A 27225-nucleotide genomic window follows, 5' to 3' on the forward strand; every position below is an offset into this window, starting at 1 on the left:
ATCTCTAGCTTCCACTATGGGTCAGCGGTGCTACTGGGCTTCATCCCCAGTGTTCTCTGGAAGACCCAGTGCACCCCAGGGAAGCAGCTCTTCACTGGGCCTGGAGTCTCAGTCAAGTCCTAGGAATGTCAGTGCTGAGGCCCTGCCCCTACAGCCTTGGAGAGCCATGCCAGCGCAGCAGTACTGAGCATGTGCCCGGCCCTGGAGCCACCTGTTCCACTCTTGTCTCAGTCCTCACTGCCACTCTTGATTCCTCAACTTCTTGCTGTCCCGTGAGCCATATTTTTTTAAATGAATTTACTTTTAGAGTTTTAATACAAAATAATTAATATATTATACATACCTCCCTCCATGGTCTCTTCACTCTCTTTTTTCTTGCTCCTTCACTCTGTTAGTCCCCTATTTCCCACCAGACAACTTTACTTCTACTTGTGTACGTGTGTACGTGTGTGTTTGTATTTGCATGTATGTACACAAGTATATGTGTATGCATGTGTATATGTGCATTGTGTGTATGTGCATGTACATGCATGTGTATATATGTTCATATGTGTGTGCATGTATGTATGTGTGTACATGTATATGTGTGCATGCATGTGCATGTATGTGCATATGCATGTGTATATTCATGTATATGTGTGCGTGCAAGTATGTATATATGTTCTTGTGTTTGTACATATATGTGTGTGTGTGTGTATGTGTGTGTGTGTATGTGTGTGTGTGTGTGTACCAGAAAGAAGACAATTTGGTTGTAGTTCTTCAGTTGCTATCCATCATGTTATTTTGAGTCCAGGGCAAGAGACTGTCTCTGCCTTCTCAGTGCTGGGATTAAAACTCTGAGCCATGCAGTGTTGGCACACACCTTTAATCCCAACACTTGGGAGGCAGAGGCAGGTGAATCTTTGTGAATTCAAAGCCAGCCTGATCTACAGAATGAATTCCAGGGCAGCCAGGGCTACACAGAGAAACGCTGTCTCAAAAAAGCAAAACAAAACAAAAAAAAGGGTCTGTACCACCACATCTTGCTTTTCTTCTTAAACATGGTTCTGGATAGCAAACTCAGGATGGGAAGACAAAGAGTGTGTGAAGGCCCAAGAGGGTATGTACCCTCACTCTCCACATGATTTCCTTAAGAAGGCCCCTCCTGAGCCTTGAGTTAGACTGGTGGCCAGCAAGCTCCTGTCTCTATGCCCCCCTCCCCATGGCAGCAGGTTACAAGGACAGGTAACCTTCCATGCCTGGCACTTTATGTGGGCTCTGGGGATTTGAACTCAGGTCCTCATGTTTAGATAGCAAACTTTCTTATTTGCTGAGCCATCCCCTTACCCCTTCACATTTTCTCTCCTGTCATACGCATACGTATGGCTTTATATATCTATTGAAAAATCTTTCCTCAGGAGATGATTGACAAATGAGACCTCATGCAATTGAAGCTTTCATACCACAGAGGAAGTAGCGAATCTGTGAAGAGACAGCCTTAGGATGGAAGGAAATCACTGCAGGTTACACGTCTGACAGCAGTTTGTTATCTAGAATTTACAGAGAACTCAAGAAACAAAAGCAGGGCGAGTGGCATGGCTAGGTGGCTCAGTGGTAAAAATGTCTGCTGCTGCGTAAACATCAGGAACTGAGTTCAATCCCCGGAATCCACAGTGCAAGGAGAGAGCCCAGAGTCGTCCTCTGATCCTACATGCACACACATGTGCCCATTCAGACTCTGTCTCTCTCGATCTTGTGCACATGTTAATAATAATAAATAAAATGAAAATTTTAAATAAATAAAACAAGAAGTCAAACAAACAATCAGTAGAAGGACTAACAGAGTGAGCTGCATTTTTAACCCTTCCAAGATGAAGAAGCTTGGGCTCCCAATGTTGGGAGACCCACCTAAGACCACCAGTTAGTGAGATGCAGAACTGGAATTGGGGACCCAGGAACCCCTTGAGATTCTGGGCCTTGTGGAGCTGGCTGTTGCCTTGGTGATGAAGTACCCAGCAGGACTGACCTGGACTCGGATCTAGAATTTATCAGCATTGGGAACAAAGGGACTGTAATAATTTCTTTTAAAATCCAAATAACCTGATCCATGGGTTATCCTGAATAGAGCTGACAAAAATCTACATTAACTGTCCATTTTCCCATTCACCTGATCATCTCGGGTCTTTGAAATCACATAATGTTCTTAATCACAGCCCAGATATGCTCATCGAGAAGACTCAGGGATATCCAGTGGAGGTGGTAGGTCCCCCTCAGCCAGATGGCTTCAAGGGCCTCCTGGGGAGCTTCATAAAGGGGCCACTGTCCTCCCAGGGGTGGCAGCCTCTCAGGTCTGCTGTGTGGGGCAGCTCCTTTGGTCAGTTCATGTGCACATGACACTCTGCAGGAATATGACCGTGCTGTTTGTGCCATTGTATAATCTGTGACTCCCACCTCACAATACATCAGGGTCATCTTCCAGCCATGGCAGTCAGTTGAATTACTTTACATATCTTTGTTATCCCAGTGCCTGCGATGATAATGCCAAATGTGGAAAGAACACCATCATAACAAAACTGCCTAGAAAACACAGCCCTTGCCCTCTTGCTTTCTCCTGCATGTGATAACCCTGTAAAACACAGTATACAGCTTCCAGACCTTTCTGCATACTACTACTTCCTCTTCCTCCTCTTCTCCTCCTCCTCTTCTCCTCCTCCTCTCCTCCCTCCTCCTCTTCTCCTCCTCCTCTCCTCCTCCTCCTTTCCTCCTCCTCCTTTTCTTCTTCCTCTTCCTCTTCCTCTTCTTCTCTTCCTCTTCTTCTTCTTCCTCTTGGGGTGGGCGGACAGAGCCTGTACTAGTTGGAACAGGGCAGGAGGCCAGCACTTCATTAGTTTAGAGATGGCTCCCGAGCCCCGTGGCGGTGCTGTGATCTCTTCCTCTTCTTCCTCTTCTTCTTCTTCCTCCTCCTCCTCTTCTTCTTCCTCTTCCTCCTCCTCCTCTTCTTCTTCCTCTTCTTCTTCCTCCTCCTCCTCCTCCTCCTCCTCTTCTTCCTCCTCTTCTTCCTCCTCTTCTTCCTCTTCTTCTTCTTCCTCTTCTTCTTCTTCCTCTTCTTCATCTTCCTCTTCTTCTTCTTCCTCTTCTTCTTCTCTCTCACCATCCCCCAGGTTGATTTCAGATCCCTGGGTTTATGGGATCCTCCTGCCTTGGTCCCCCCCGCCCCCCACACACACCAGGTGCTAGAACACAGGTGCGAGCCACCATACACCTTTTCCTTCGATGTGTTTAACATTGGTACTGCGTTAGCAGGCTTGCTAGAGGTGACTTACTGAGGCCCCATGGGTGGGCATTTATGTTGTTTCGGGGGTCCTCTCTCCATGACTGGCACTTTGGACTTGCCTTTGGTCTTAATCAGTGGGGATACCAGACAACTGCACATCGATCACAGCAAAGGGCTCTGGTTTCCCACTGTACTTGCTCCAGGCTTCCTTTAGGGAAAGGCTGTAGGCTTTGAACAAGCCCCCGCCTCTCACAGCATCCTTATGTACCTGCAGCAGGGGTTCAGGAGCTGGGTCCAGCTTGAGTCACCTCAGTGTTACCGTGGCTGAATCAGATGAATGATGGGGTCCACCTAGATAGCTGTAGTTAGAACTAACCCCACGTTTATTCAGCTGAGCCCAGGTTCTCCAGCGAAGATTTTCTTCCTATGCAGTTTTTCTTTTCCTGGCTTCTTAGGAACTCTAGAAGCCAAATCACAGGGCCGCAAAGGGTCTCCGAGGTGGAGGTCGTGCATCGGGAGCAAATGAATATTTCATTGAACATCTTCTCTGGGTTGAACACGTCAGCTGCTCGCAGTGTGTAGCTTTCAGAGCCCTGTGATGTCAGTGACACAGTTCATGAGAAACATGAGGCCCGGCCCGGGGTGTAGTTCAGTTGTTGGAGTGCTTGCTTCCCAGACACACAGTGCTGGGTGCCATCACCAGCACTGTGCAACCCAGGTGTGGTGGCTCCAGCTGTAATCTCAGAGGTGAAGGCAGGAGGATTGGGAACTGAAGGTCATAGAGGGTAAGGTCAGCCTGACACCCAGTCAACAAACAAACAAATGGGAGGGGGGATGCAGGCAGTGGTTCTCACTGGGCTATGTCGTCCTATGGCTGTGTTAGGATTCAAACCCATCCCTGACGGCCTTTGCCACCTGTCCCTGAGGAAATCACCTCCATTCCTGGAGCTTAAGTTATTGGGCATCAGATGCTGCTGTGTTTCCTTGAGTCAGTTCTGTCACCCTACAGCTTGCTATCCAGAGACTGTAGAAACCTTGGAGACACTTGAATACCCATCGATGAACAAGTCTCCAGGACTCAGGGGCCAGTCCTTTCTGGCTTCCTGGGCACTTGTGATTTGAGAAAAAAAATTTTTTTCTTCCCAAGCGGGCAGGGATGGAATCCCATCCCCCAAGGATGGCCACATCCCCCGGATGTCTACATCATGGCTGGGAGGTTTTACGAATGGAACCAGGACTCGATGCCTGGGCGTGAGGGACTCCCTACCGTTCTTAGAACCCTGCAGCTGTGAGAGCAGCAGACAGAGTAGGCAGGCATGTGGATAGCGAGGTGGGAAGGAGCCGGGCTCGCTGAGTGGGCCCTGATTTGCAAAGAAATGGAAAGATGGAGATAATTGCTCTGTGAGAAATAGGATGGTCTAAGAACACAGATAAGTTTTCTGCCTTCATCTTCTGAGGGCTGGAGGCCATACTTGTGAGGCTGCCTGCTCAGGAGTGGGGAGCACGGGGTTGGGGTGGGCGGACAGAGCCTGTACTAGTTGGAACAGGGCAGGAGGCCAGCACTTCATTAGTTTAGAGATGGCTCCCGAGCCCCGTGGCTGTGCTGTGATCTCTTTCCAACCTGACTGGTGTCAGGGCTACTTGCTTTCAGCAGGGCAGGGGATGAAGGGGACAGGGCAGGCTTTGGATTCTGATGGATGGGCATTGGCAGCCTCCCTAGTGACATTCCTGAGATTTGCAGTGGGAAGCTTCCTGGGCAAAGGGAGAGCAGGATTTATCAGGGTAGCGGAACCCAGTTTAGGGCGAAGACATTTAACATGTCTGGGAAGGGGGCTGCACAGCCCTTTCTGATTTATCCTGAGGGACAGGCACCCCCACGTTGGCACTGGGGCTCTTCACTCCTGCAGTCAAGGGAGCGCTCTTTTGGAGATTAGGAGATGTGGGATTATTTATTTATTTATGTTTGTTTTGTATAGGGAGATTAGAAAGCGGTCAATATAAACCCAGTCCCTGGTGGGATAACTCGGGAGCAAGAGGCTTCAAGGCAAAGACAGAGCCTCCCAATGGTGGGCTGAGGAGGCTGTGACCCCTCCCTTCATCTCGCTGATCAGACCCCAGCAAGGCTAGTAAACAGAGAGGGGTCTGGGGATGGTGGAGCAGCTGAACGCAGGGGCAGGGAAGGGACAATAACCTTGGTGTTGGCCTCCTGCGTGCAAACTTGGCTTTTCTGTTTTATTCAGAAAAATAACAGAAGTGTGTGTATGTCCTATAAATAGAAGATAGAGGTCTCTCTGCACCCACATGCTGGGAGGGATGTGAGGTGTGTGCACAATTAATCCCAGCTTCTGCTGTCCCTGGTCCTGAAAGTGCCTTTTCATGAGCCGCTCAGGACATTATTCCTCTCACTTGCAGTGTGAGCTATTGAGCAGCCATCAATGCCTGCCTTGTGTTGCCTCCCTGGCCAGACAAGTGCCAGTGCTGATGGGGAGGCCCAGACCGAGGGCTCTGAGTCACACTCAGGATGTCACGAGTGCCCACTGTGACTGATGCCAACAGCCTGGTGTTTCTGTGTTGCAGTTCGCACAGCCCTATGTGCCCTGTGATCCTCATCCCCAGGGGATGAGTAGTGCCTTCTATCGGGTGAGACAGGTGAATTGCTCTTAAGGCTTGAGATGAATGGAGGTAGAGGCAAGCTGTAGAATCAGTTAGGAGGTAAACAGAGATGACCTGAGAGTCCCTCTCTGTGTACCGGGAGCAGCCATGAAGGCAGCGGATGAAAACACTGCCACTGGGTGTTCTCCTGGTGTGGGACAGCGGCAAGGGTGTGTGGAAAGGTACATAAGAGTGGCAAGGGTGTGTGAAAAGGTACATAAGAGTGGTTTTTAAGGCCAGAGAAAATGCAGAGACTGTGTCTTGGTGTTAGTTACAGAAGAGCAACTTTGGGTCAGTGACATCTGTAGGGACCCCAAATATATGGGTCTGTACTTCCCTGTCCCATCCAGGATACATGACAGGCATCATTAGTCTTTGTGAGCCATGCTCTAGTTAACATTAACTGCCAGCTTGAAGCCTAGCACTAATTAAAAAAGGACTCTGAATTGAGCAATTGTGTCTATCAGGTTGTTAATGAGACTCAGTCCACTGTGGGTGGCACCATTCCCTAACTAAGTAGCTCTGGGCTGTATTTGGAAGCTAGCTGAGCATGAGCCTCAGCAAGTCAGCAAGTAGCATTTCTTCAGGAATATATCCCCTTTTGTTATGCCATGGCAATGCAAACAAAATCATCCCCTTTCTCCCCAAGGTGCCTTTAGTTAGAGTGTTTTATTATAGTAACAGAAAACAAACTAGGACATACACTTTCCCCAGTTTCTCTTCATGGATTCCAAGCAGTCATTATACCCCACCCATTTTATTGCGGTAGAAGAACCTTTCCAAGGTCCATAAAACAGTGCTGGTGAGGTAGTTCAGCTGGTAGGGTCTTTACTATACTAGAGACCATGGGTTCAATCGTGGTTTCTACCTAAACCAAGGTGATAGTGCACAGTCACTGTGGAAGCAGAAGTAGGAGGATCAGGAGTTTGAGGTCCATAAAATGGTATCTGACCGCTGGTCCCCTGATGCCAACGTAAACTGGTTGAGAAGGAAGAACTCATTGGAAGCAGCACAGAGAGGTTTTGGGTCCATGGCTCTGGCCTCATGTTCAAGGGTTAGAGAAATGGCTCAGTGGTTAAGAGCACTGACTGCTCTTCCAGGGGTCCTGAGTTCAAATCCCAGCAACCACATGGAATGAAATCTGATGCCCTCTTCTAGTGTGTCAGAAGACAGCTACAGTGTACTTATATATAATAAATAAATAAATCTTAAAAAAAGATTTTAGCACCTTCAGGATAAGGTGGGTAGCAAGTGAAGTGGGAGTTTTGCACAGACAATCACTTTATAACAACAGGTCCGTGGGCCATCTGTTTGTCTATCTGCCCTTGCTCCCAGTTTATGCATGTTGGCTAAGAGAGCCCTTGGTGCCTGGCCAGGTGTGGGGTGTCATCAAGAAAACAGGCTGGACTGCCCGGGTGCTGACCTGAGTCAGGCTAAAGAGAACAAAGGCCTCCTGAGAAAGCCGGGTTGCCAAAGTTGGCTCAGTCTACATGGCCAGCCCAGACTAGAGTGGGACTCCTGGGTAGGGAGGAGGGGGCTCTTTGATACAAGGCCAGTGTCTCATTCTTGTTCTCTGGGTGTTTCTGTCTCACTGTGTCACTGTCTCAGTCTCTCCACCCTCCCCTGAAAGCTTCTTATATGTTAGACTGACCTTGACCTCGCTGTGTAGTTGGGTGACCTTGAACTTCTGCTTTCTTAATGCTGGGATTAGCGCTGCCATGCTCAATCTGAGCAGTGCTGGGTACTGATCCTAGTGCTTCATACATGTTGAGCAGGCACTCCGCAGATTGCACCACATTCCCAGCCCAGGTCAGTGTCCTAAGATATCTGGTGGCAGCCTAGAGGAGTCAGAATAAACCATTGCAAAGGTGAAGGATGCACACTGGTGTGAACTGGGTGTGAACCTGGCAGACTTGACCTTCAACAAGAGAAGCAAAGTCTTCCACCCCGGGGTCACGAACAACTCTGCTCACCTGGCTGGCCAGGCTAGAAAGGTCTATCCTTAGGTTCTTTCAGAGCATGAGCTTTGTACTGATGCACCATGTACCAGGGTTATTGCAGGTAAAGATGGAGCAGGCAGCAGAGCCATTCCTCAGAGCCTTTGCTGGAGACAGTTCTGTAATGTTCTCACGGGATTCTAATTTCCCACATAAGCTGTAAAACACCTTCCAATGTTTCCATTTGGTCACTGCAGGAGATTCTCCCACCTGGTTCCTCAAGTGCCACCTGCCACAGCTGGCCTCCACACCCCAGGGCCACCTGCCACAGCTGGCCTCCACACCCCAGGGCCACCTGCCACAGCTGGCCTCCACACCCCAGGGCCACCTGCCACAGCTGGTCTCCACACCCCAGGGCCACCTGCCACAGCTGGCCTCCACACCCCAGGGCCACCTGCCATAGCTGGCCTCCACACCCCAGGGCCACCTGCCACAGCTGGCCTCCACACCCCAGGGCCACCTGCCACAGCTGGCCTCCACACCCCAGGGCCACCTGCCACAGCTGGCCTCCACACCCCAGGGCCACCTGCCACAGCTGGCCTCCACACCGCTTCTTGCTCTCGGTCTTGGTCAGTGGGTCTCAGTCATCCTGAGGGCTGCTTTGGGTCTTTTGGGCATAGACAGATGCTACGGGACCTCCTCTTATTCTAGCCATGTCAGGAGCATGGACTGATCAGACCTCACTGCACTCCCAGTCATCCCTCTGCCCCTCCATTCATCAGCTACGAGGCCTCCTACACTGAAGTAGGAAGAAGCTCCCTAACTCCGGAACCTGGCTCCCTCTCTGCTTCTTAGCATGCAAGGAGAGGGAGGGGATAGAGGGAACAAGCCAGCTGACTTATTTACATGGTTCTTCCTCTGAAATGATCCTGGGGCATTTTCTTATTTAATTATTAATACCCTGGTGGTGCCTGATACGTTAACCTCTGTCACTCCAAATGGAGTTGCCTAATAACCATGGTGGCAGGATTGATTTTCCCTTGGTCATCTCATAAACATATGTCTTTGGTCTTTGTGCTCCCTGAAAGCCCCCAGGAAGTCCCACTAAAGTGATTGGGGAGGAGATACCCTCACACACTGACAGCTTCTTTCTGGCTGCTTTTCTGTCTTCTTAATTGAAGTGTCAGAGACAAGGTGATACAGTTGTTTAAGAGTCAGTCTGTGAGATAGAAGTGTAGGGCTCTCTACCTCACCACTGGTTGCTTATAACATGTCAGAAAGAAAAAGGAAGCATGCTGGGAAGATGGCAGCGTAGGTAGGGTGACCACATTGGAGCACGGGACTTCTGCTGTCACTGTCTGGGGCTCAAAAGGGATGTTTTCAATGGTACTGACCTCTGTCAAGCTCTGCTGGGTAGTAGATGTTACTTGACAGGGCAGAGCTGAAGACAAAGGGCAGACTGGAGGGAGAGATGGAGCAGGGTGAAGAAGCCTAGACTGATAAAAAACGGTGTGTGTGTGTGTGTGTGTGTGTGTGTGTGTGTGTGTGTGTACGTACAAGTGTGTGTGTATGAGTGTGTGTGTGTACGAGTGTGTATGTGTGTGTAAGTGTGTGTGTACCAGTGTGTGTATGAGTGTGTGTGCGTGTGTGTGTACACGAGTGTGTATGTATGAGTGTGTGTACAAGTGTGTGTATGAGTGTGTGTACGAGTGTGTGTGTGTATATGAGTGTGTGTGTGTGTGCGTGCGCACACGAGTGCATTTGCATTTGTGTACAGAGGTCAGAAGAGGACACCATTCTGAATCATTCTCTACCTTATTCTCTTCATTCAGAGTCTTTTACTGAACCCAGAGCTAAACTGGCAGCCAGCAAGCTTCAGCAATCCTCCTGTCTCCACCCCTCACAGAGGCTCCTGGTGTGCACACTGTCGTACCTAGTGCTGAGTTATAAACTTAGGTCCTCATGCTTCTGCAGTAAGAGCTCTTACTCACTAGGCTGTCTCCTCATCCTCTTGATTGATTGACTGACCTCCTGGTTGGTTGACTTCAGTGCTGGAAGGGAACTCAGGGCCTTGTAGACACTGTGCAACTGCTGTCGTATTAAGCCACATCCACAGCCCAGGATACACCTCAGACTTGGCCAGGTTCCAGGAAAGACTCTGGATGACACAGGTTCTGAGAGGCTTTGTCATTTTCTCCGTAATATTGGACATCCTTCTCTCCCTCCCCATACCAGAGCTGGGCATGGCCCTCGATAAAGACTTAGTATTTACGCCTTAGGCTGTCAGTCTAAATACCATTTCTCCCACTCCAACCATTTCCTCTTTTAGAGTGCTCATTCAGACAGCCATTGCCCTCTCCGCTGTGGTCAGTCTCCGGTGATTCCTGCCAATAAGAGGTAAACTGTGCTGTTTAGACCTGACTCGACAGGAAAAGCTTTAGTTAATACTTTTGTTGTTGTTTGTTGTTGTTGTTGTTGCTGCTGCTGCTGCTGCTGCTGCTGTTCTTGCAAGACAGGATTTCTCTATAGCCCTGGCTGTCCTGGAACATTCTCTGAGATCTACCTGATTCTGCTCCCAAGTCCTAGTTTAAAGGCATGTGCCACCATAACCGGCTTGGTGAAGACTTCTAAAGAGCTTGCCCATGGTGGCTATGATCCAAGCAGCCATCCCTCTAGTTATCATGGGCCCTTTGATATTCAAAGCCTACTAAATTTATAGGTGCCATCTCAGGGTCACACAGGAAACAGGGACAAGACACCTTCCGCATTCAAGTCTTATCTGCCTTCCTGAGTTCTGTGTGCACCATTCCTTCCTTTCAGAGATACTTAATCATCCCAGACCCCCATAGAAAAGACGTTCATGTCTCTTCTGGCTCTCCAGCTCTCTCCAGCAGTGGGTGCCCTTTTGTGTCTACTTGAATCTCATAGCGGAGAATGAAGTGGTTGGGTAGATGGCTGACAATGGCTGCAGCCCTCGAGCTACGCTGTGTGGATTCCAGGGTGCGTGTAGCCGTTGCTGGGTCTCTGCTGCTAAACTTGGGAGAAAGAGAGGATGGGACCAGGAGAGTAGCTGCACTTCTTGGGCTTTGCCAATTTAGGGAGGAGTGACAGAGTCACCCTTCTTTCCCAAAATGGATCTGTAGATGCTCTTGATCTCCAGCTAAATTTGCACTTAGCTGGGTGATTTCCAGAATGCATGTGGAAAGTACTGCCTCATTAGCCATTAATTTAGACCCCACGGTTACACAGAATTTGTGATGATTTGCTTGTTGCTGAGGGAGCTGCTTAAGAAAGACTTTAACAAGGAAATGATGGAGGGGGGGAGTCGAGCAGTTAAGCTTCTAGGAGAAAGGGGCTGCATGGAGGACTGGATTGCGGGCTGTGTGCAAATATGTGCCGTTCTTGTTTGTCCTCCAAGGAGGGTAAGTGGCCCTCATCTAAAATCACAGGGCCTGTGGGCTAGATACGCAACCATTTCAAATCTGGGGGCAGATTTCCAATGTCAAAATGTTTTCTAGAAACCCTCAGCCCTGCTTAATGGAAAGCGTATTTCTTTTAGTGTCAATAGTTGAAAAGAAAAGCTATTCTGGATTCATTAAAACCTTTAAATAAATCCCAATAGTGCCTCTTCCATGAGTCATGGCATTGGGTCAGCTCACAAAGGACAGTGGGACCCATGAGGTCCTGCTCCACAGGAAGTGTCCTCACCGCTCTGTGTCCCCATAGTGGAAACATTTAGACTAGAAGCTGTGCTGTAAGGCTGTAGTGTAGAGTCATAAGGTCTTGGAGAGTAAGGTCAGCGGCCCCTAGCCACCCCCACATGGCTTATTCTCCATCCTTCTTAAGAAGCAGTGTGTTGTGGATCTCTCATTTGGGGATCAAGGTAGTTGGCACTGTGTATCTGTACTAAAACTTGACATACAATGGTATTTCAGGAGCCCTGATAACCTGGGCATGCTGCTTCCTTAAAGCCCCGTGTCTGAATGTCTCAGTCAGTCATCTCAGAGTGGGAGTGGTATTTGGTGACCCCAGGGCACTGATATCCTGTTGGAGGAAAGAGAAACAGGGGCCCAGAGTTCCAGTTGGCTGGTGCCCAGAGTGCTTCAGACGGCTGTGTCGGCTCAGTTCCCTGTGGGCTACACAGTTTGGCATAGGAAGAGTAGATGATGTTGGGATGACCCAGCTTTGCCAGAAATGAGGGGGAGGGAGAGGGAAGAGTGTTGGCTCTACAATGGCCAGATCTGGGTTTCTGTATTAAGGAAAGATTTTGGGGTGAGGGGGCTGCTCTGAATCCTGTGAAATGTTAGCTAAAGCGTTGCATGTGGGCCTCTTCCCGGAGAGATCTCAGATCCATGACTCAGACTCTTCAGTTACTCAGAGCTGTTGCCATGTTAGTCAACGCTCTAAGTGTGAAGCATCCAGTGTCCGTTGCTGTGTGGCAGCTGTGGGAAACCCAGTCTATTTAGTACCCGTTTCTTCACTTTGAGGGAGGACCGAGTTTTAGCACCAAGCAGATGCTGCAGTCAAAGTCTGAGTAAGCCCTGTCTTCTCTGTTCTCCCACACAGGGCCTGATGGCGCCGTCCACGGTGGGCCTCCTTGTTGTCTTCCTTCTGCAAGCGGCTCTCGCTCTGAACCCTGAGGACCCCAATGTGTGTAGCCACTGGGAGAGGTAAGGTGGGCAGCTCAGAGCTGCCACTCCCTGGAGGGCTCATTTTGGGTGTGGCACTCTAGAGGAGTCTGGAGAGGAAGCAACTGTCTATGGAGGTCCTGATGTATAGCAAGGTGAGGCAGGACAGGGAGCTCGAACTGAAGGACAGGTTAAAACAGTGTGCATTCCTGAGACCCAGAACTACTGGAACATGTTGACTGTAGGATCAGTGTCCTGATGGGCTGTCTTTCCCCTTCCTCCTTTACATCCCACCCTGTACTAGAGAATTTTCTCATTGCTATGACAAGGTATCTAAGAAATACAACTTAAGAAAGGGAGGGTTGTTTCTGCCTACAGCACCAGGGTACAGGGCATCAGAGCAAGGAGAGGACAGTTGCAGGAGTGTGGGGCAGCCAGTCACATGCAGGAAGCAGAGAGAGAAATGGCTGTACTTATCTCCCCTTCTTCTTTCTGTTTCACCAAGACCAGCCAGTGGAATGAAGTTGCCCACCCCCAGGCAGAATCTTCTAACCTCTGTTAACCCAGCCTAGAAATTCTCCACAGGGTTTGCCTTCTAGGTGACTCTAGAGTCGGTCGGGTTGACAGTCAGTTTCAACTACCACATGCCCATCTACAGAGGAGAGAGTAGAGGCTTGGGGAGTTCTACCCTGGCTACAGCCTCCGTGAGGGCAAGGGTGAGGAGGCACGGATTGAGGTCCTAGATGTCTTGATCTTGGGATGTCTGTCATAGTTTCCAAGGACTGTCAAGAATGGACGAGTGGATGGGTGGCCTGCCACAGGAAGGTTATAGAAGGCCTCATCTGCTTTTGGTCTGATGAGGGCAGGCGGCCAGCTCCAACAGGGTGGCTGGCCCCAGCAGAGAGCCTGCCTCATACTGACTGCAGCAGCCAGTCCTAGAGTCTAGGCTAGGTCTCTGCAGATGGTCTGACTTTGAAGCACAAGGTTAAAGTATTGATTTTGGTGAGCAGAAAGACAATGACCAGAGACCCAATCAGGAAAAACCGAATTAAACCCTGGAATTGATTGGCTATGCTGACCAGGATGACTCTGCCACTTAGACACTAATAAATCAAATGAATAAAATTAAGATGAAGACCCCATAGGGCAAGTGGATGGTGGAGGAGGAAAAGTAAGATGGGCCCTCGAGGATGGATGGCCAGCCCCTGAGCAGAGAGAAGCATCTCGCTGAGGCAATGCACAGGGGTAGCTGAGACACTCGTGGACCAGGAAGAATGGCTGGATGCAGAGGGACAGTGCTTGTCCCACTGTGTTGTCTGGTGACTGGGTATCCCGTGCAAAGCTGTGATGACATCAAGGTTAAAGCAAAGAGTATTTCCATGGTACCCTAGGAAGGATGTAAAAGATCTGTGAAGACTTCAGGACATCCCAACCTGGGTGTTCTGTTTGCTAGCTGTGCTTCTTGGGGGGGGGGTGTCTCTGAACTCTGAGCCCCTGGCCAGCTCCATCTGGATAGCAAGGAAAATAAACATCCTCACAAGCTGGTGGGAGGAACAGGGTACACATTTCACAATTGTGCCTTGTAATCATTGTCTTCATATTGGCAACTCCGGGCTCGGGGGTTATTATCAACTCGGGTGCACACTAAACTCATTAGGGGTGTGCGAATGCAGGTTTTGCAGCTCAGCCCAGAGACTCAGAATCAGTCTTACATCTTTTATATATTCCCTTTTCCTCCTGGTTGGTGAATCCAAGCCTCTGTTTCCCAGTGTTCGGGGAGCCTCACTGATAGTTAGAACTCCTCATTAGTCCCTGATTTGGGGCCTCCTACTTCAGATAAACCTGTCCATCATCCATCCAGGAAAAGACTGATGCAGCAGCCAGGTTCTAGGGTTCCCACGGCGTCCCTGGCCATCTGCGTCTTCTTCCAAGGCTCCAGTCCGGGTTGTTCTCTGTTACAGAGAGCCATTCCTTATGAAAGGACCCACAGAGAATCTATGCAAACTCTACTTGTCTCACCTGCTCAACATGAACAAGGTTGGAATGGGAAACTCTTGAGGACGCGCTGACTGGTGGCTGTGGCTTTCAGCTCAGGTCACAGCCTGCATGAGAAAGCAGGGAGCCACCGAGCAGCCAGGCCCAGGTCTTGTCCCTCTCCCCTGGGAAGGAGGCATCTGTGACTCCTGTGTCCAACAGCGTGCTTCCTTCTGGGGACTTCCAACCAAGCTCTCCTGATAGCATGTTTAGATGTGTCTAGCCTGAGCCATTCCAAAAACGCACCCTGGTCCTCAGAGAGCTCTTGGGGATACTTTCCTAGCTGGACAGCACCTCTGGAGGGCTCCTAGGTTATATCCCCTACCACAAAAACCAGGGTAGAGCCCCTGTCCCCCCCCCCCCCCCCCCCCGTAAAGCCTGGAGCTAGGAGCTAGATTAGCACTCATTAGCATGTCGGCAAGTGAGCAGTATTGAACCACCCAGCTGTGAAAGCAGGGCACGCACTTCAGGTTGGAGACTGCATTGGTACAAGGCCCTCTAGCTGGACTCATGCAGCCCAAGGATCTTCCAAAGCTAAGTCCAACCCCATGACATCAATAGCCTCTACCTTTGGGGCTGGTTCCTTTGTCTCAGTCAGTGTAGGAATAGGAAGCTGAGATCACAAGTGCTCAACAAAGGTGGGACATTTATTCTGTAGCAGGACTTGTCCCCTGCCCCCAACATGGTAAGGAGGAAGAATCGGTCCATGCCTAGCACAGGGATAAAGCCATTCGGTGTCATACTGATGAAGGTTAGCATGTATTAAGCACTTATTATGTACTGGGTAAGCATTTTAAGTGCTTTTTTTCCCTTTCACCCCGAGAGGTATACACTACAGTCATTGTCTGTTAATTCTCATGGTAATCTCCATATATATATATCCTTCATATATGCCTCAGATTTTCAAATGAGGACACAGAGGCTTACGGGAGTCCAATGGCATGTTTAAGACACAGTAGTGAGTGAGTGATAGGCTCCACACGGGCCTCCAGGCCCAGGCTCTGACTCATTTGTCCAAGAGATGGCCTTGCGAAATGTATCATGGTGCTGTGGAATTCAACTGAAGTCCTGAAGGAAGCAGGAGTGAGTGCTGACTTTCCTGTTTCCTAAGGCATGGTGATGAACAGGGCGTTTGGGCCATGCCTGCACGTACTTATATGTCCGAGGCACATCTCCCAGGTACCCACATTCAGAGTCGTCTTTGTCATCCTCAGTGTCAGACAGAACTCCAGCTTGCCTGGGTCTCTGAGCACTGCCAACCGTTCCTGTCCTCCTTGCAGGACTCCAGACCTCTTGCCTTGCAGGCATCAGGGAGCAGACTGTGGCCCCACAGCACCCAGCTCCCTTGCAAATGAACCAACAGTTTCCTCAGGCAAAGCAGATGGGCTTTTACAGCCGGGGCCGGCCATCTGGCCCAGGTCAGTGAGCCTTCTGGGGAAAACATGGAACACCAGTCTACGTGACAATTAATTCCTGACATGCTCTCCAGCCTGCCCAGGAGGTGTGTGCCATGCATTAGCAGGCAGGCAGCAGTAGTACCGTTTCGTGTCACCTAGCCAGGGTGACAAAGCAAAAGCCTGCCTTGGTGAAGCCCAGAACAGCTTTCCTGTGGCTTTCACCTGCTGGTCTAGGTTATAGCTAATAGGCAGGATGACAATGGCTGTTTCCAGCGGGAGATCTGGAGACACATCCTCTATGAAGCCCCAGCTCTGCTAGAGAGAATGGACCAGAAGGTCACTGGAAGGACTAGGGAAGTTAGGCTGTGTGATGTTCTCTCCTTATCTGCAAAGTGAGATTAATTCTTCTATCTGCTTTATAAGATTGTCTGGGAACAGTCAGCAGGTCCAGTGTTGGCCTAGAAAGCATGAGGGCCGGTTTGATCTCCCAGAACCCATATTAAACAAACGAACAAACAAACAAACTAACAAACAAACAAACAAAGACACATGTTTGTAATCCCAGAGACTCACTGTGGCTACCTAAGTTTCTTTGGCAAGTTCCCAGCCAATAGGAATCCCTGTCTCATAAAGCAAGGTGGCAGTCATCTGAGTCAAGGTTGTCCTCAGGCCTCCACACGCATGCACCTGTGTACACACATGTACCCCTGTACACAAACACACGCAGAGGAATGGGACTCAAAGGGATGAAAGGGTTTGACAATGGAGCCTCAGTTAGTAGTAGCAGCTGTTGACATCAGCGAGCTGCCTCTCCCAGCCTCAGTTTATTCATGTATGAAAAAGGGCAACTTATTCAGAGTGTCTTTAAAGACCATCTCCCATACACACTAAAGACCATAATGGCCAGGTGAGGTTGCACACACACCAGCACTTGAGAGGCAGAGGCAGGTGGACCTCTGTGAGTTCAAGTCTAACCTGAGTTCTAGGCTAGCCAGGGCTACACAGAGAAACCCTGTCTCGAAAAACAAAACGAAACAAAACATCATAAGGATCCGAATAAATATATCATTGTCATTTTAGAGACAGGGTCTTATATATTGCCTAGTGTGCCTTGAGCTCCTGGGCTTAATAAAGCCTCTATCCTCCATATTTAAGGCTGTATGGCATGTACCAATATACTGTGATGATATAAAATATTTGATTTGCTGAATCCACTTTCTAGAATCACACAGAACACACCAAACCTTCCTCTACTTATTATCTGATAAGTAAAGTAGAATTTGAGAAAATTACCTGGGTCAGCTGTTGGTAAGGATAATAGTCTAGCTTCTTTTTCTATTATAGTAATAAAATATCCAGACAGAAGCTCACAATCACATGGTGGGGAAGTCACAGCTGGAGCTGATCACATCCCATCCACAGCCAGGAAGCAGAAGGCCTTTACTGCATGCTCAGCTCACTCTCTCCATTTCATATGGTTCAGGATCTCAGCCTAGGGAATTGTTCCACCCACAGTGGTCAGGACTTCCTTCTCAATTAACTTGATCAATAACCGTGTGTCCTATATGAATGCTCGGAGGCACATCCTCTAGCTAATTTCCAGATTCTGTCATGTTGACAGTTGACTCTAACCAGCACAGATGTGGCCTATATAGCTGAGTTCTAGGGCAGGAATCTGGGATCTGGGAAGAGAGGTCAGAGCTGGATCCTGGTCTTGAGACTGTGGGCTGGGCAAATCTGAGAAGGGAATTGTGTCCTGGTATGGGCTTGGCCTTTGCTGACCATGGCTTCCATCTTTCCTCTGGTCCTCAGCTACGCCGTGACCGTGCAGGAGTCTTATGCACACCCCTTTGATCAGATCTACTACACACGATGTGCAGACATCCTCAACTGGTTCAAGTGTACCCGGCACCGGTAAGTGCTCCTCAGAGGACTGGGTGGAGGATGAGTGCCTGACTCTCTAGTTTGTTATTGAGAGACCCATGGAGCAGGTGTTGTATGCACTGTCTATACTGCATGCCTGGGATCTCGAAGGCCGGGGTGTGAGACCCTGTTAGCTGCTTTCTTCTGGTTGGAAGTGGTGGGCTTTATGACCTATGGGCATGAAACCCTTCACAAGCAACATGGAAAGTTGGTGGATGAGCACCCCAAGTTCCTTATCAAGAGAGGAGTGCACAACCCTGAGGCATTTCTAGTCACTGTCTAAGTCTCGTTGATCTGAGTGGATCGAGTCCCATTTGTGTACGATAGTCACCCACTTATAGCAGCACCTTGCCCTGGCTGCTCCGTGCTCCCTTCTGACCTCTCTCAGTTTTGTCAGAGTTGCTGGCCTGTGGCCATAGGCAGAGGCAGAGGCAGCAGTTGGCACTGGTCTTGCCCTGATCCCTTGTATTCTTGAGTCAGAACGGAGTTTGTTCCGAAGCGTGGCTCCATTGTCTCCGGGGGCTACACAGCCTTCCATTACCCTGGGGCTGGGTGAGTGAGAGGCTGCTTATTAAAATAGGCTGTGTTCCTGGAACGTGAGTAATTTTGTTAAATTATTGAGTCTCTGTGGAGCTTTCCTGATGACTTGGAGTGTCAGGCTGACAGCGGCACATCCGTCTGTGGGTGTAGTAGCTTAGTCCAGCGTCCTCCCCAGAGCAGCCTGGCCCCATGCCCTACCTGTCCAGCTCCCTACTCTGGGAGCACACAAGGCTAGGGGAGTCAGGAGCAGTGGTGGCCTCTCTCCCGTGAAGACTTGGGAGTCTTCCCATGTAGCAGGGACTTCCCTTGGCCCAGTGACTTCTGTGTCAACTATGAATCATTTTTTATCTGAGAGCCACACACACACACCACACACACACACACACACACACACACACACACACACACACACACACACACTTCCAGGCCAGGAACTGCCTTCCTGTGTGGGAGAAGTAGCTTCTTGTGAGGCCGGCTTACCCATTACAGGCTTTTGACAAAGTAGAATGACCTTAGCTTAACACATTCCCAAATATCACAGATTTCCCATGAGGCCATCATTGTCGTTTGTCATGAGGTGAGAATTTTAAAGATTTGGGAGGGTTGTCCAGGCTGCGGCTGAAGGACTAGGCTCCCAACCCGGCCTGGGATTCTGTGCGAAGCAGGCTGAAGGGACTCCAGCCTTTCTGTTCTCCACAGAGGAGGAGACAAGGGCAGCCCTGTAGTGTGTAGAGGAACAGAGAGCTCAGCCTTCAAGGTCGCGTTTCCTCTGTTTCTAACGGCCATTTTGGACCTGCAGCCATTTTGAACCTGCCGCAATGCCAGTCATGGGGGTCTTCCTTATCAATGCCCCCCTTTGACTCCTCTCCTAAGGACTCAGTCCTCACACCAGCCCCTCCTGTCTCCCTCTTTCAGAAATGCTCTGAAAGGCCAGAGAGCCACCAGAGAGAACTGGTACGAGGCATTAGGGTGGGGCCTGGTGGCTTTGCAGTTTGAGTGAACTGGTTTGAATCCTGTTTCTGGCAGTCCTGCTCCTGGGATAATGTATTTTTTATTAGCCTATATGAATTGTACAGAATAACAGGTCTTATTATGACATTTTCATATAGGAGTCTAATATACCTCGATCATAGCCCCCCCCACCTCTCATTTCCCCTTCTTGTCTGACCCTGACATTTATTAGCTGTGTGACCGAAAGCAAGTCATTAACCTCTCTGAGTATCAATTTCTCATCCATAAAGCAGAGGGTGGTGGGTGGAGGGGAACATAAAATACGAATGGAAGCTCTAAAAGACAAATGAAAGAAATGGGATTAATGGAGCGTGATAGTGGGGCGTGACAGTGGCCCCGACTCAGGAGGCTACTGGGAGAATCTTGCCTATAAATTTCTGGCCCAGACCCAGGTCTCAAAAATTTTGTCACCATAAGGACTAGAACCCAAGTCTTTCTCTGGCTCTCAGAGCCCAATAGGACTCCAGCTTCTTCCTCGGCAGTCTGAGGGCAGGATTACAGTTTGCCGAGGACCAGCACGCCCCCTGCAGGAGGCTTGAGGAACTTCATATGGAAAATGCTATCAGACCCAAGGAGCCCTCTTGCAGCCTTTCCAACTCAGGGGTTAGGCAAACCCCCAGGCTGGCAGTTGACACCAAAACTGTCAGAGCTCCATTCTTAACCAGGTCCCTAGGGTTTCCCAGAGTCCAGGACCTGGTGTTTTTAAGGACCCCAGAGGATGCCTACCCCTGTGACCCTCTACAATGTCACCCCATCAGCCTTCTCGGCAGCCCTCGTATCTGGAAACGATTGGGAAGTCAGCAGGTTTCTCCAGCACTGCTTGGGTAATACATTCTGCACCACGGCGGCCTACATCCCACCATCGATTTTTCTTTATTGCGTTCTTTCATATTCGAAGCCGCCATGCATTTTAAAGTAATTATTGAATGGCATCCTCGATAGAGCTTAACACAAATATCATTCTAAACGGGATGGATTGATTTTCAATCCTTTCAAGTGGCTCTCTCCCTCGTGCCTAGGATCAGCTATAAGACGGCATATAGGCGCGGCCTCCGGACCATGTACCGGCGGAGGTCCCAATGCTGCCCTGGCTACTATGAGAATGGAGACTTCTGCATTCGTAAGTAGGGGCCTTTGTGGGGGAGTGGAGGGAGCCCTTCAGCCCACCCCAGGGCTTTGGAAATCCTTGCATGGTATCAGTGCTTAGAAGGGACTCTGAGCTTGGTGCAAAAAAAACGGGTTTTGGCCTCAAATCAACCCACCTCCCACTGGTACCAGGGCAGGCGGAAGCGGACAGTTCTAGATCCTGAAGAGAGTAGGGGAGAAGCAGATCCTTCTGAAATGGACCCTATGAAGGAGAGAAGGAATCCCAAGTGCCTGGTGTATGCTGAGCTGTCTGGATGCATGAAAGAACTTTGCTGGAGAGAGGGAGATGATGGATGGGAGGGTAGAAGGGTTGATGGAAGGAAGCAGAAGACAGAGGAAGGAAGGCAGGGAGACTGCATGGCTGGATGGGTAAACCACAGCTCCTATGAGGGGATGGCCTGAGTAGGTTGGAGCATGAGGAGTGGTTCCAGGAGATAAAGGGACCACTGGAGAGAGTCATGAAAGATGACCGTCACTTTTCCTTTGTTTGATTATAGCTGCTCAGAGAATGGGAGGAATAGTGTTAGCAGGAAAATAAGAGTTGAGTTGCTGATGGTCATAGGCACCCAGATAGGGGACACCCAGACGTGAGGACTCTGGCCCAGCTTACTGGCCATGTGGCTCTGGGCCAGCTTCTTCACTTTCCTATGATGATGACCATGGGGGTCTCTTAGAGTCACATCTGACCAGTGGGATGGGACATGAAGGACTCTCCAGGAAGATATTTGGATATTTTCTCAACTGGAGGGGGTCATGAGAGCTGGGAAGTACCCTTAAAATGGGTTTTAGGGAGCCTACTTACAAAGTTCTTGTTCTGCATTCAAGAGTGATGACCCTTGTTAGGATTCTTCAACTGGGGCAGGTGAGCCTGCTGGGGTTGGGTATGGTCTAATGGTTCCTCTCCTGGAGTTACATTGTTACTCATGATGGAGAAACTCAATTCTAATCACCCTACAGGATGAGGGGAAGATGCGCTACAAGTCAGCTTAGCAGTGATGGTGCTCCAGGAGAAATATAAAGAAAGGGCACACTAACCAGATCCCTGAGGGCCAAGCTGGGGATGAGGCCTTGGCCAGGACCCGAGCTTGTATGGGGTACAATGGGGTGTGCTAGCAGAGGTGAGGTCAGCATTGAAGACTGCTGCTCTGCTCACACAGAGGAGAGCCAGCCAGGCATGACAAAGACTCAGCAAGCCTGTGATACGTCAGCGGTGCTGTGGAACAAGCCCGGTTTGAGACTTGTTCCGTCATGTCCGGCTTCTTCCTTTATTGTCACAGAGTCCAGCATCCAAGATGTGCTGGGCACTATTTTGACTGTGTCCCATTCCTTGTCAAACAGCAGTTCTGCAAGATAGGTGCCATTGTTCCTTTCGTTTCACAGGTAGGGAAACTGAGTCAGAGGATGTAAGCAATTTGGTCAAGATCACATGGTGGGGAAGTGGCAGGGCATGGCCTTGAGTCCAGGCTGTCTTGCTCCCAGGGCTGTGTAGTTAAGCAGCTTAGACAGACCTATTCTTGCTCATCAATCCGTGTGAGATTTTACTTTTTACTTCCTTTTGCAAACCTATATAATGGGGCCAGCATGAGCTGCATCCCTAGACACAATGGGGCCTTTGCAGATGTTGGTTCCCTTCTCTGTGGCTTTTGTTCTTCCTGTTTTGTTTTTCTAGTCCTGACTTTGACTTTAATCGCCCAAGGGGGCCTGTAAACATTTCCCTGGGAATGTACACTGTGCATGTTAGTCAGGGTTCTCTGGAGGAACAGAGTCAATAGAATGAATGTGTATTAAGAGAGGACTTATTAGATCGGGTTGCATAATATCGTCCCAGAAGTCTGACAATGGCCATCTCATACCAGAGAAGTTGAGAACCCAGTAGTTGCTGAGTCCAGGGGGCTAGCATCTCAGCAGTCTCAACCCAGTGCTGAAGGCCTGGGGATTCCTAAAGAGATGCTGCTCTCTAGTCCCTCTTAGAAGCCCAAAGAAGCCGGTTCCATCAGCACAGGAATCAGCAGTGGCTGGAGCAGGGGACGTGAACTCACCAGCAAGACTGAGGGCCAAGCCAAGCAACAAAGCAAAGCTCTGTCTCTGTCTCTCTTTGTCTCTGTCTGTCTGTCTCTCTGCCCCTCCCATTTGTGTGTGTGTGTGTGTGTGTGTGTGATGTGTGCCCAGAGTTCCTCCTTCTATAAGAGCCTATGTCACACTTGATTAGGTCCTCCCTAAATGACCTCTATAAGACCCTGTCTTCTAATAAGGTCATGTCTGAGGAACTGAGGACCAAGACAGGAATGTTGAAGGGACACCATGAAGCCAATAGCACAGCCAGCAGCCTCTTTCTGCTCATGGAGATGGGAAGAGTTGGGGGGCAGCCATCTCTACACAGGCTCTGTCACCTGTCTAAGAGGGAATGCAGACTCCGGGCAGGGAGAACTTGTGAGGGGGAGACCTGGCAGTGGTACGGTGAGGACTGTATCCAGCCCTGATGTGTGCTCTGGGCAGGGAAGGGAAAGCCACTGTGATCCTCAGTTAACCTTCTTAGAGCCTTGATTCGCACAGGCAGAAGGATAGTGTCCAGGAGACAAAGCTTTGGTGACTTCTGCCACTTACTTGCTGTGCAGTCTTGGGCAAGCCCCTAGCCCTGTCTGAGCCTTCCTGTGGGTGGAAAGAGGAAGAGACGACATGGTGACCGAGTGTTCAGGAGAGCAGAATACGGGTCTGAGAGGAGCGGTGTCTCTCCTTTGTCCCCTTTCCTCCACCCAGAGCTGCCACTCTTGTCTGGAGCTTCGCGCCAGAGCGTCTCACCTCCGCTTTCCTGGGTCACACCCTGTCCTTCCCGTGGTCTGCACACGCGGCTGAGTGCCCCTTTGGTTGCCAGGTATCAAAGATTCTCCAAAGATCACAGGGCACAAGCGTCTTTCTTCCTCTACTTGAAACAGTCTTGGTGTCTCTGCCTGCGTGGAGCTACTTTTATATCTCTGCCAAGCAAGCTGTCACCTGAGACAGTTGTAGTGCTGGGGGCGGTGGGGGGGAGCTCGGCTCTTTAAAAACACTGGCTGGGCATCGGACTGGATGCTCGGGGTTATGCTGCAGTAACACAAAGCACTGGAGTCCCAGAGGCTTCAAACAGCAATGTTTGGCTTCTTGTTCGTGTCTTCTGTCTGCCTGGGCTCTGAGGCCAGCTCCTTGCCAACATCAAACCTTGCCTGGTGCCACATTCTCACTGGAATGCTGTGAGATTCCAGGGCACAGAGAAGTGGACTCTGGTTAATCTAGGAGCCAAGGACATTTACTGAGCACCACCGAAGCGTCCCAGAATCCTATAGTGTGCCTCAGTTTACCCAGCAATATTGTTGCAGCACCTGTTAACTTAAAACAGCCTCTGCATGCTCTCTCTCTGAGGTAAGTGGCTTCAAGTTGGCTCCTCGGCACATCTGGAGGTCTATTTGCCTAGCAGACTGCATACCTGAGCCCCTGACAAGTTCCCTGGTGCTGCGGCTGCTGCCCCTGGGGACCTCCTGTGGAGAACTCCGGGTGCCATTCTGAGAAGGGGTGAGTTCCCCATGCTCTTGTACCTACACCTTCAGTCTGAGTTGTCTAGAGGCCCAGTAGGTGCCTCCCAGATGCCTCTCTTTAACAATCAGGAGTGGCCCAGTTGGTTACTGTTGGCCCCCAGCCCCTGGTCTTCCATTTCTGACTCAATTTTCTTTCAAGGCGGGGAGCTACATCCCCCAAACATCCAGGAGGTGTCTTCTGGCACACCAGGGGCCTTGAGGACCACCGGTCTGCCTCCTGCTCTGTGCTTTGCATGGTAATCCACAAGTCAAAGAACTGAGCAGAAACTCCAGGCAGGTATGTGGCTAACAGCAGGCAGGGCTGTACAGAATCGGGGTGGAGGGCATGAGGGGCCGTGCTGGCTGAGATGCTAAGGGGAAGCAGCAGGGAGAAGCTTGGGAGACAGGATGCACGGAGGGTATGTGTGTTGGGGAGACTAATTGCAGTCCAGTGAGCTCGCTGTCCTAGAACTGTGACTTGGGGCTTGTTATTTCATTACTGTGTTGCTAGCCTTCGTTTATTCTCAGTGCTAGGGATTGAACCCAGGGCTTGCCAGGTAAGGGCTCTACCACTGAGCAGCACCCGAATTGCAGGCGTGCTGTGCAATCAGTTACCACTTACGTGTAGCACATGTCCTCAAAGCAACTTGCTTGTCATCCGATGTCTCATTCTCCTCCCCACTTCTTCCCTAAGGATTTTTATTCTTTCTAGGAGGTCCTAGTTTTTTTTCTTCTGGAAACTGAGTCTGTCCTGGCTTGGATGGTGGCTTAGCAGTTGTGACACCAAGTTTTAGTCCTTCTAGGGTTTATGGTTCACTGTGTTCTGGATTTAATACTGCAACATTTTGAAATGAGGATATGTCTGTGTTTGGGGCTATTCTTTTAAAATTAATATTTTATTTTGTCATATTCTGTGTGTGTGTATCTGTCTGTGTGTCTGTGTGTATGTGTGTATGTGTGTACATGTATGTACATGTGTATGTGTGTGTCTGTCTGTGTGTATGTGTGTGTGTCTGTGTGTGTGTCTCTTTTGTGTTTATATTTGTGTGTGTGTCTGTGTCTATCTGTTTGAGTCTGTCTTCGTGTGTGTGTGTCTGTCTGTCTGTGTATCTATCTGTGTGTATGTGTCTGTCTGTCTCTGTGTGTATGTGTGTCTGTCTGTCTGTCTCTGTGTATGTGTGTGTGTCTGTGTGTGTGTATGTGTGTCTGCGTGTATATGTGTGTATGTCTGTCTGTCTCTGTGTGAATGTGTGTCTGTCTGTCTGACTTTGTATGTATGTGTGTGTGTGTGTGTGTGTGTGTGTGTATGTGTGTGTGTGCCCGCCCTTGGAGGCCAGGAGAGGGCATCAAATCCCTTGAGCTAGAGTGACAGGTCGTTGTGGTCTACCTAACCTGGGTACTGGGACCTGAACTTGTGTCCTCTGGAAAAGCAGCGTGCCCTGAGCCATTTCTCTAGTCCTGGAGTCACTCTTCTTTGCATCTTTTACTTCTCAGAGGCGTGCATCTTCAAGGTAAGATCCATGCCCTTCAGCAGTCTGGAATGTTCCCAGCCATGGCTCCTTAACAGTCCTTCCTCCATTCCCCCTTACAGTCCCAGGGTGTCAGGGCCTCTCACCCCCTCCCCTCCTCTGTCTTCAAATCTTTATGTTTAACCCTTATCTCCAGTGTCTTGTCTTGAACGAGTACCTCAGACCCATTGTTTAGATCCTACGGCTCAGCTAATTAACCTGTCTGCCGAGGTCTGAATTTCAGTTGCTTACGGTTCATTCCTAGGGGTTTACGGAAGCCGTTTCAGAAATACAAGCTTGTTTTTCTGTAGGTCCTTTCTCACGACCAATTCTGTTCCTGTGTTTATGGCTTTAGTTATTCTAAACATATGTCTTTTATGGCTTTTTCTAGATGCTTCTGGCTTGAGCTTTTAGTTCTATTAGTTCAAATCTTTGGAGTAACCATTCTGCTTGTGACACCTGCTGAGTGGCCAAGATAGCAGTGTCTTCTCTTAGAGGGAGTCACTTTTTAAATATAAAGTGGTGTGTGTGTGTGTGTGTGTGTGTGTGTGTGTGTGTGGGGTCTATGTTTGCAGGTATGTGCATAAGCACATGTGTGTACATATGAGTATGTATGTGAATCGAGATCAGAGGTCAATATTGGGTTTCTTTTTTCTTTCTTTCTTTTTTTTTTTTTTTTTTTTAGTTACTCTCTACGGTATTTTTTGAGACAGAGTCTCTCACTGAGCCTGAAGCTCATCCATTTGGCTAGACTGGCCACGGCCAGTGGGCTCCAGTATGCTTCCTGTCTTTACCTCCTTAGGGGAGGATTGTGGGTGTGTACTGTGTACCTGACTTTTCCATGGGCTCTGGAGATCCGAACTCAGGTCCTCATGCTTGTGCGGCAAGTCCATTACCCACTGAGCCATGGCCTCAGCCCTTAGCTATCGGACCTTCAGCTCCTTCCCTCCTGCACCTTGCTGGTACAGGGGCCCTCTCTGTCACTGCCTTTGCACTTTCCCATGGAAAACTAATTGTCTTCACTGTCCTGAGACCACCCTCTGGTCTGACGGCTTGAGCTGGGATTTCTGTGTGTAGTGAAGTTATGCGTTGCTGGGTTTTCTTTGCTTTTTTCTTTTTCTCCTCTGTTTAATTGGTGTGAAATTCACATGACAGGAAATGCATCGTTTCAAAGCACACAGTTTGGGGGCATTTGCACAGTGTGGTGCAGGTATCATTGCTGGCTGGTCTCAGCACATTGCTAATCTCCACCCCCCAACCCCAAGAAGCTGTACTCCCAGAAGCACTCACTCCCAGCCCCTCCCCTGGCTTCTTTACATAGGAGACTCCACCCCCTTCAGGCCCAGGACAGATAACCTTGTTTTACCCCCAGGTTGGTAGGCAGCTTATCCAAGTTCCCCTGAGTGGAGCTGGAAGCTCCTGAGGCCAACTCTGCCTCGCGTGGGCGTTAAACCCTTGGCTCCTGACATGGGCTGGAGACTAGGAGGTGGGTTGATGGCTGGGTCTGAGGTTCCCTGTGCTGACTTGGTACCAGCTCTTGACCTTACCTTTTTCCTGTAAAGTCTCCTTGCTCTCACACTTGGAATTTCCCTTTCTCTCAGAGCTCAGCTGTATTTCAATAAACATTTTACTGTATTTGGGGAGAGAC

General features: G+C 49.6%; 1 protein-coding gene across 24 annotated transcripts in view; it reads left to right on the plus strand.

Moving 5' to 3' along the window:
- Positions 1-27225, plus strand: part of Megf11 (multiple EGF-like-domains 11) — a 325831-nt gene that overhangs the window by 98515 nt on the left and 200091 nt on the right. For all 24 annotated transcript variants that reach the window (XM_087563863.1, NM_001430418.1, NM_001430421.1 and 21 more), the window contains 3 exon segments: positions 12409-12512; positions 17714-17815; positions 20395-20495. In XM_087563863.1, the coding sequence (XP_087419989.1) occupies positions 12415-12512; positions 17714-17815; positions 20395-20495 (301 nt within the window). In that variant the 5' untranslated portion in view covers positions 12409-12414.

The sequence above is a fragment of the Rattus norvegicus genome, chromosome 8, assembly GCF_021556685.1.
Source record: "Rattus norvegicus strain SHRSP/BbbUtx chromosome 8, alternate assembly SHRSP_T2T, whole genome shotgun sequence".
Lineage (NCBI taxonomy): Eukaryota > Metazoa > Chordata > Mammalia > Rodentia > Muridae > Rattus > Rattus norvegicus.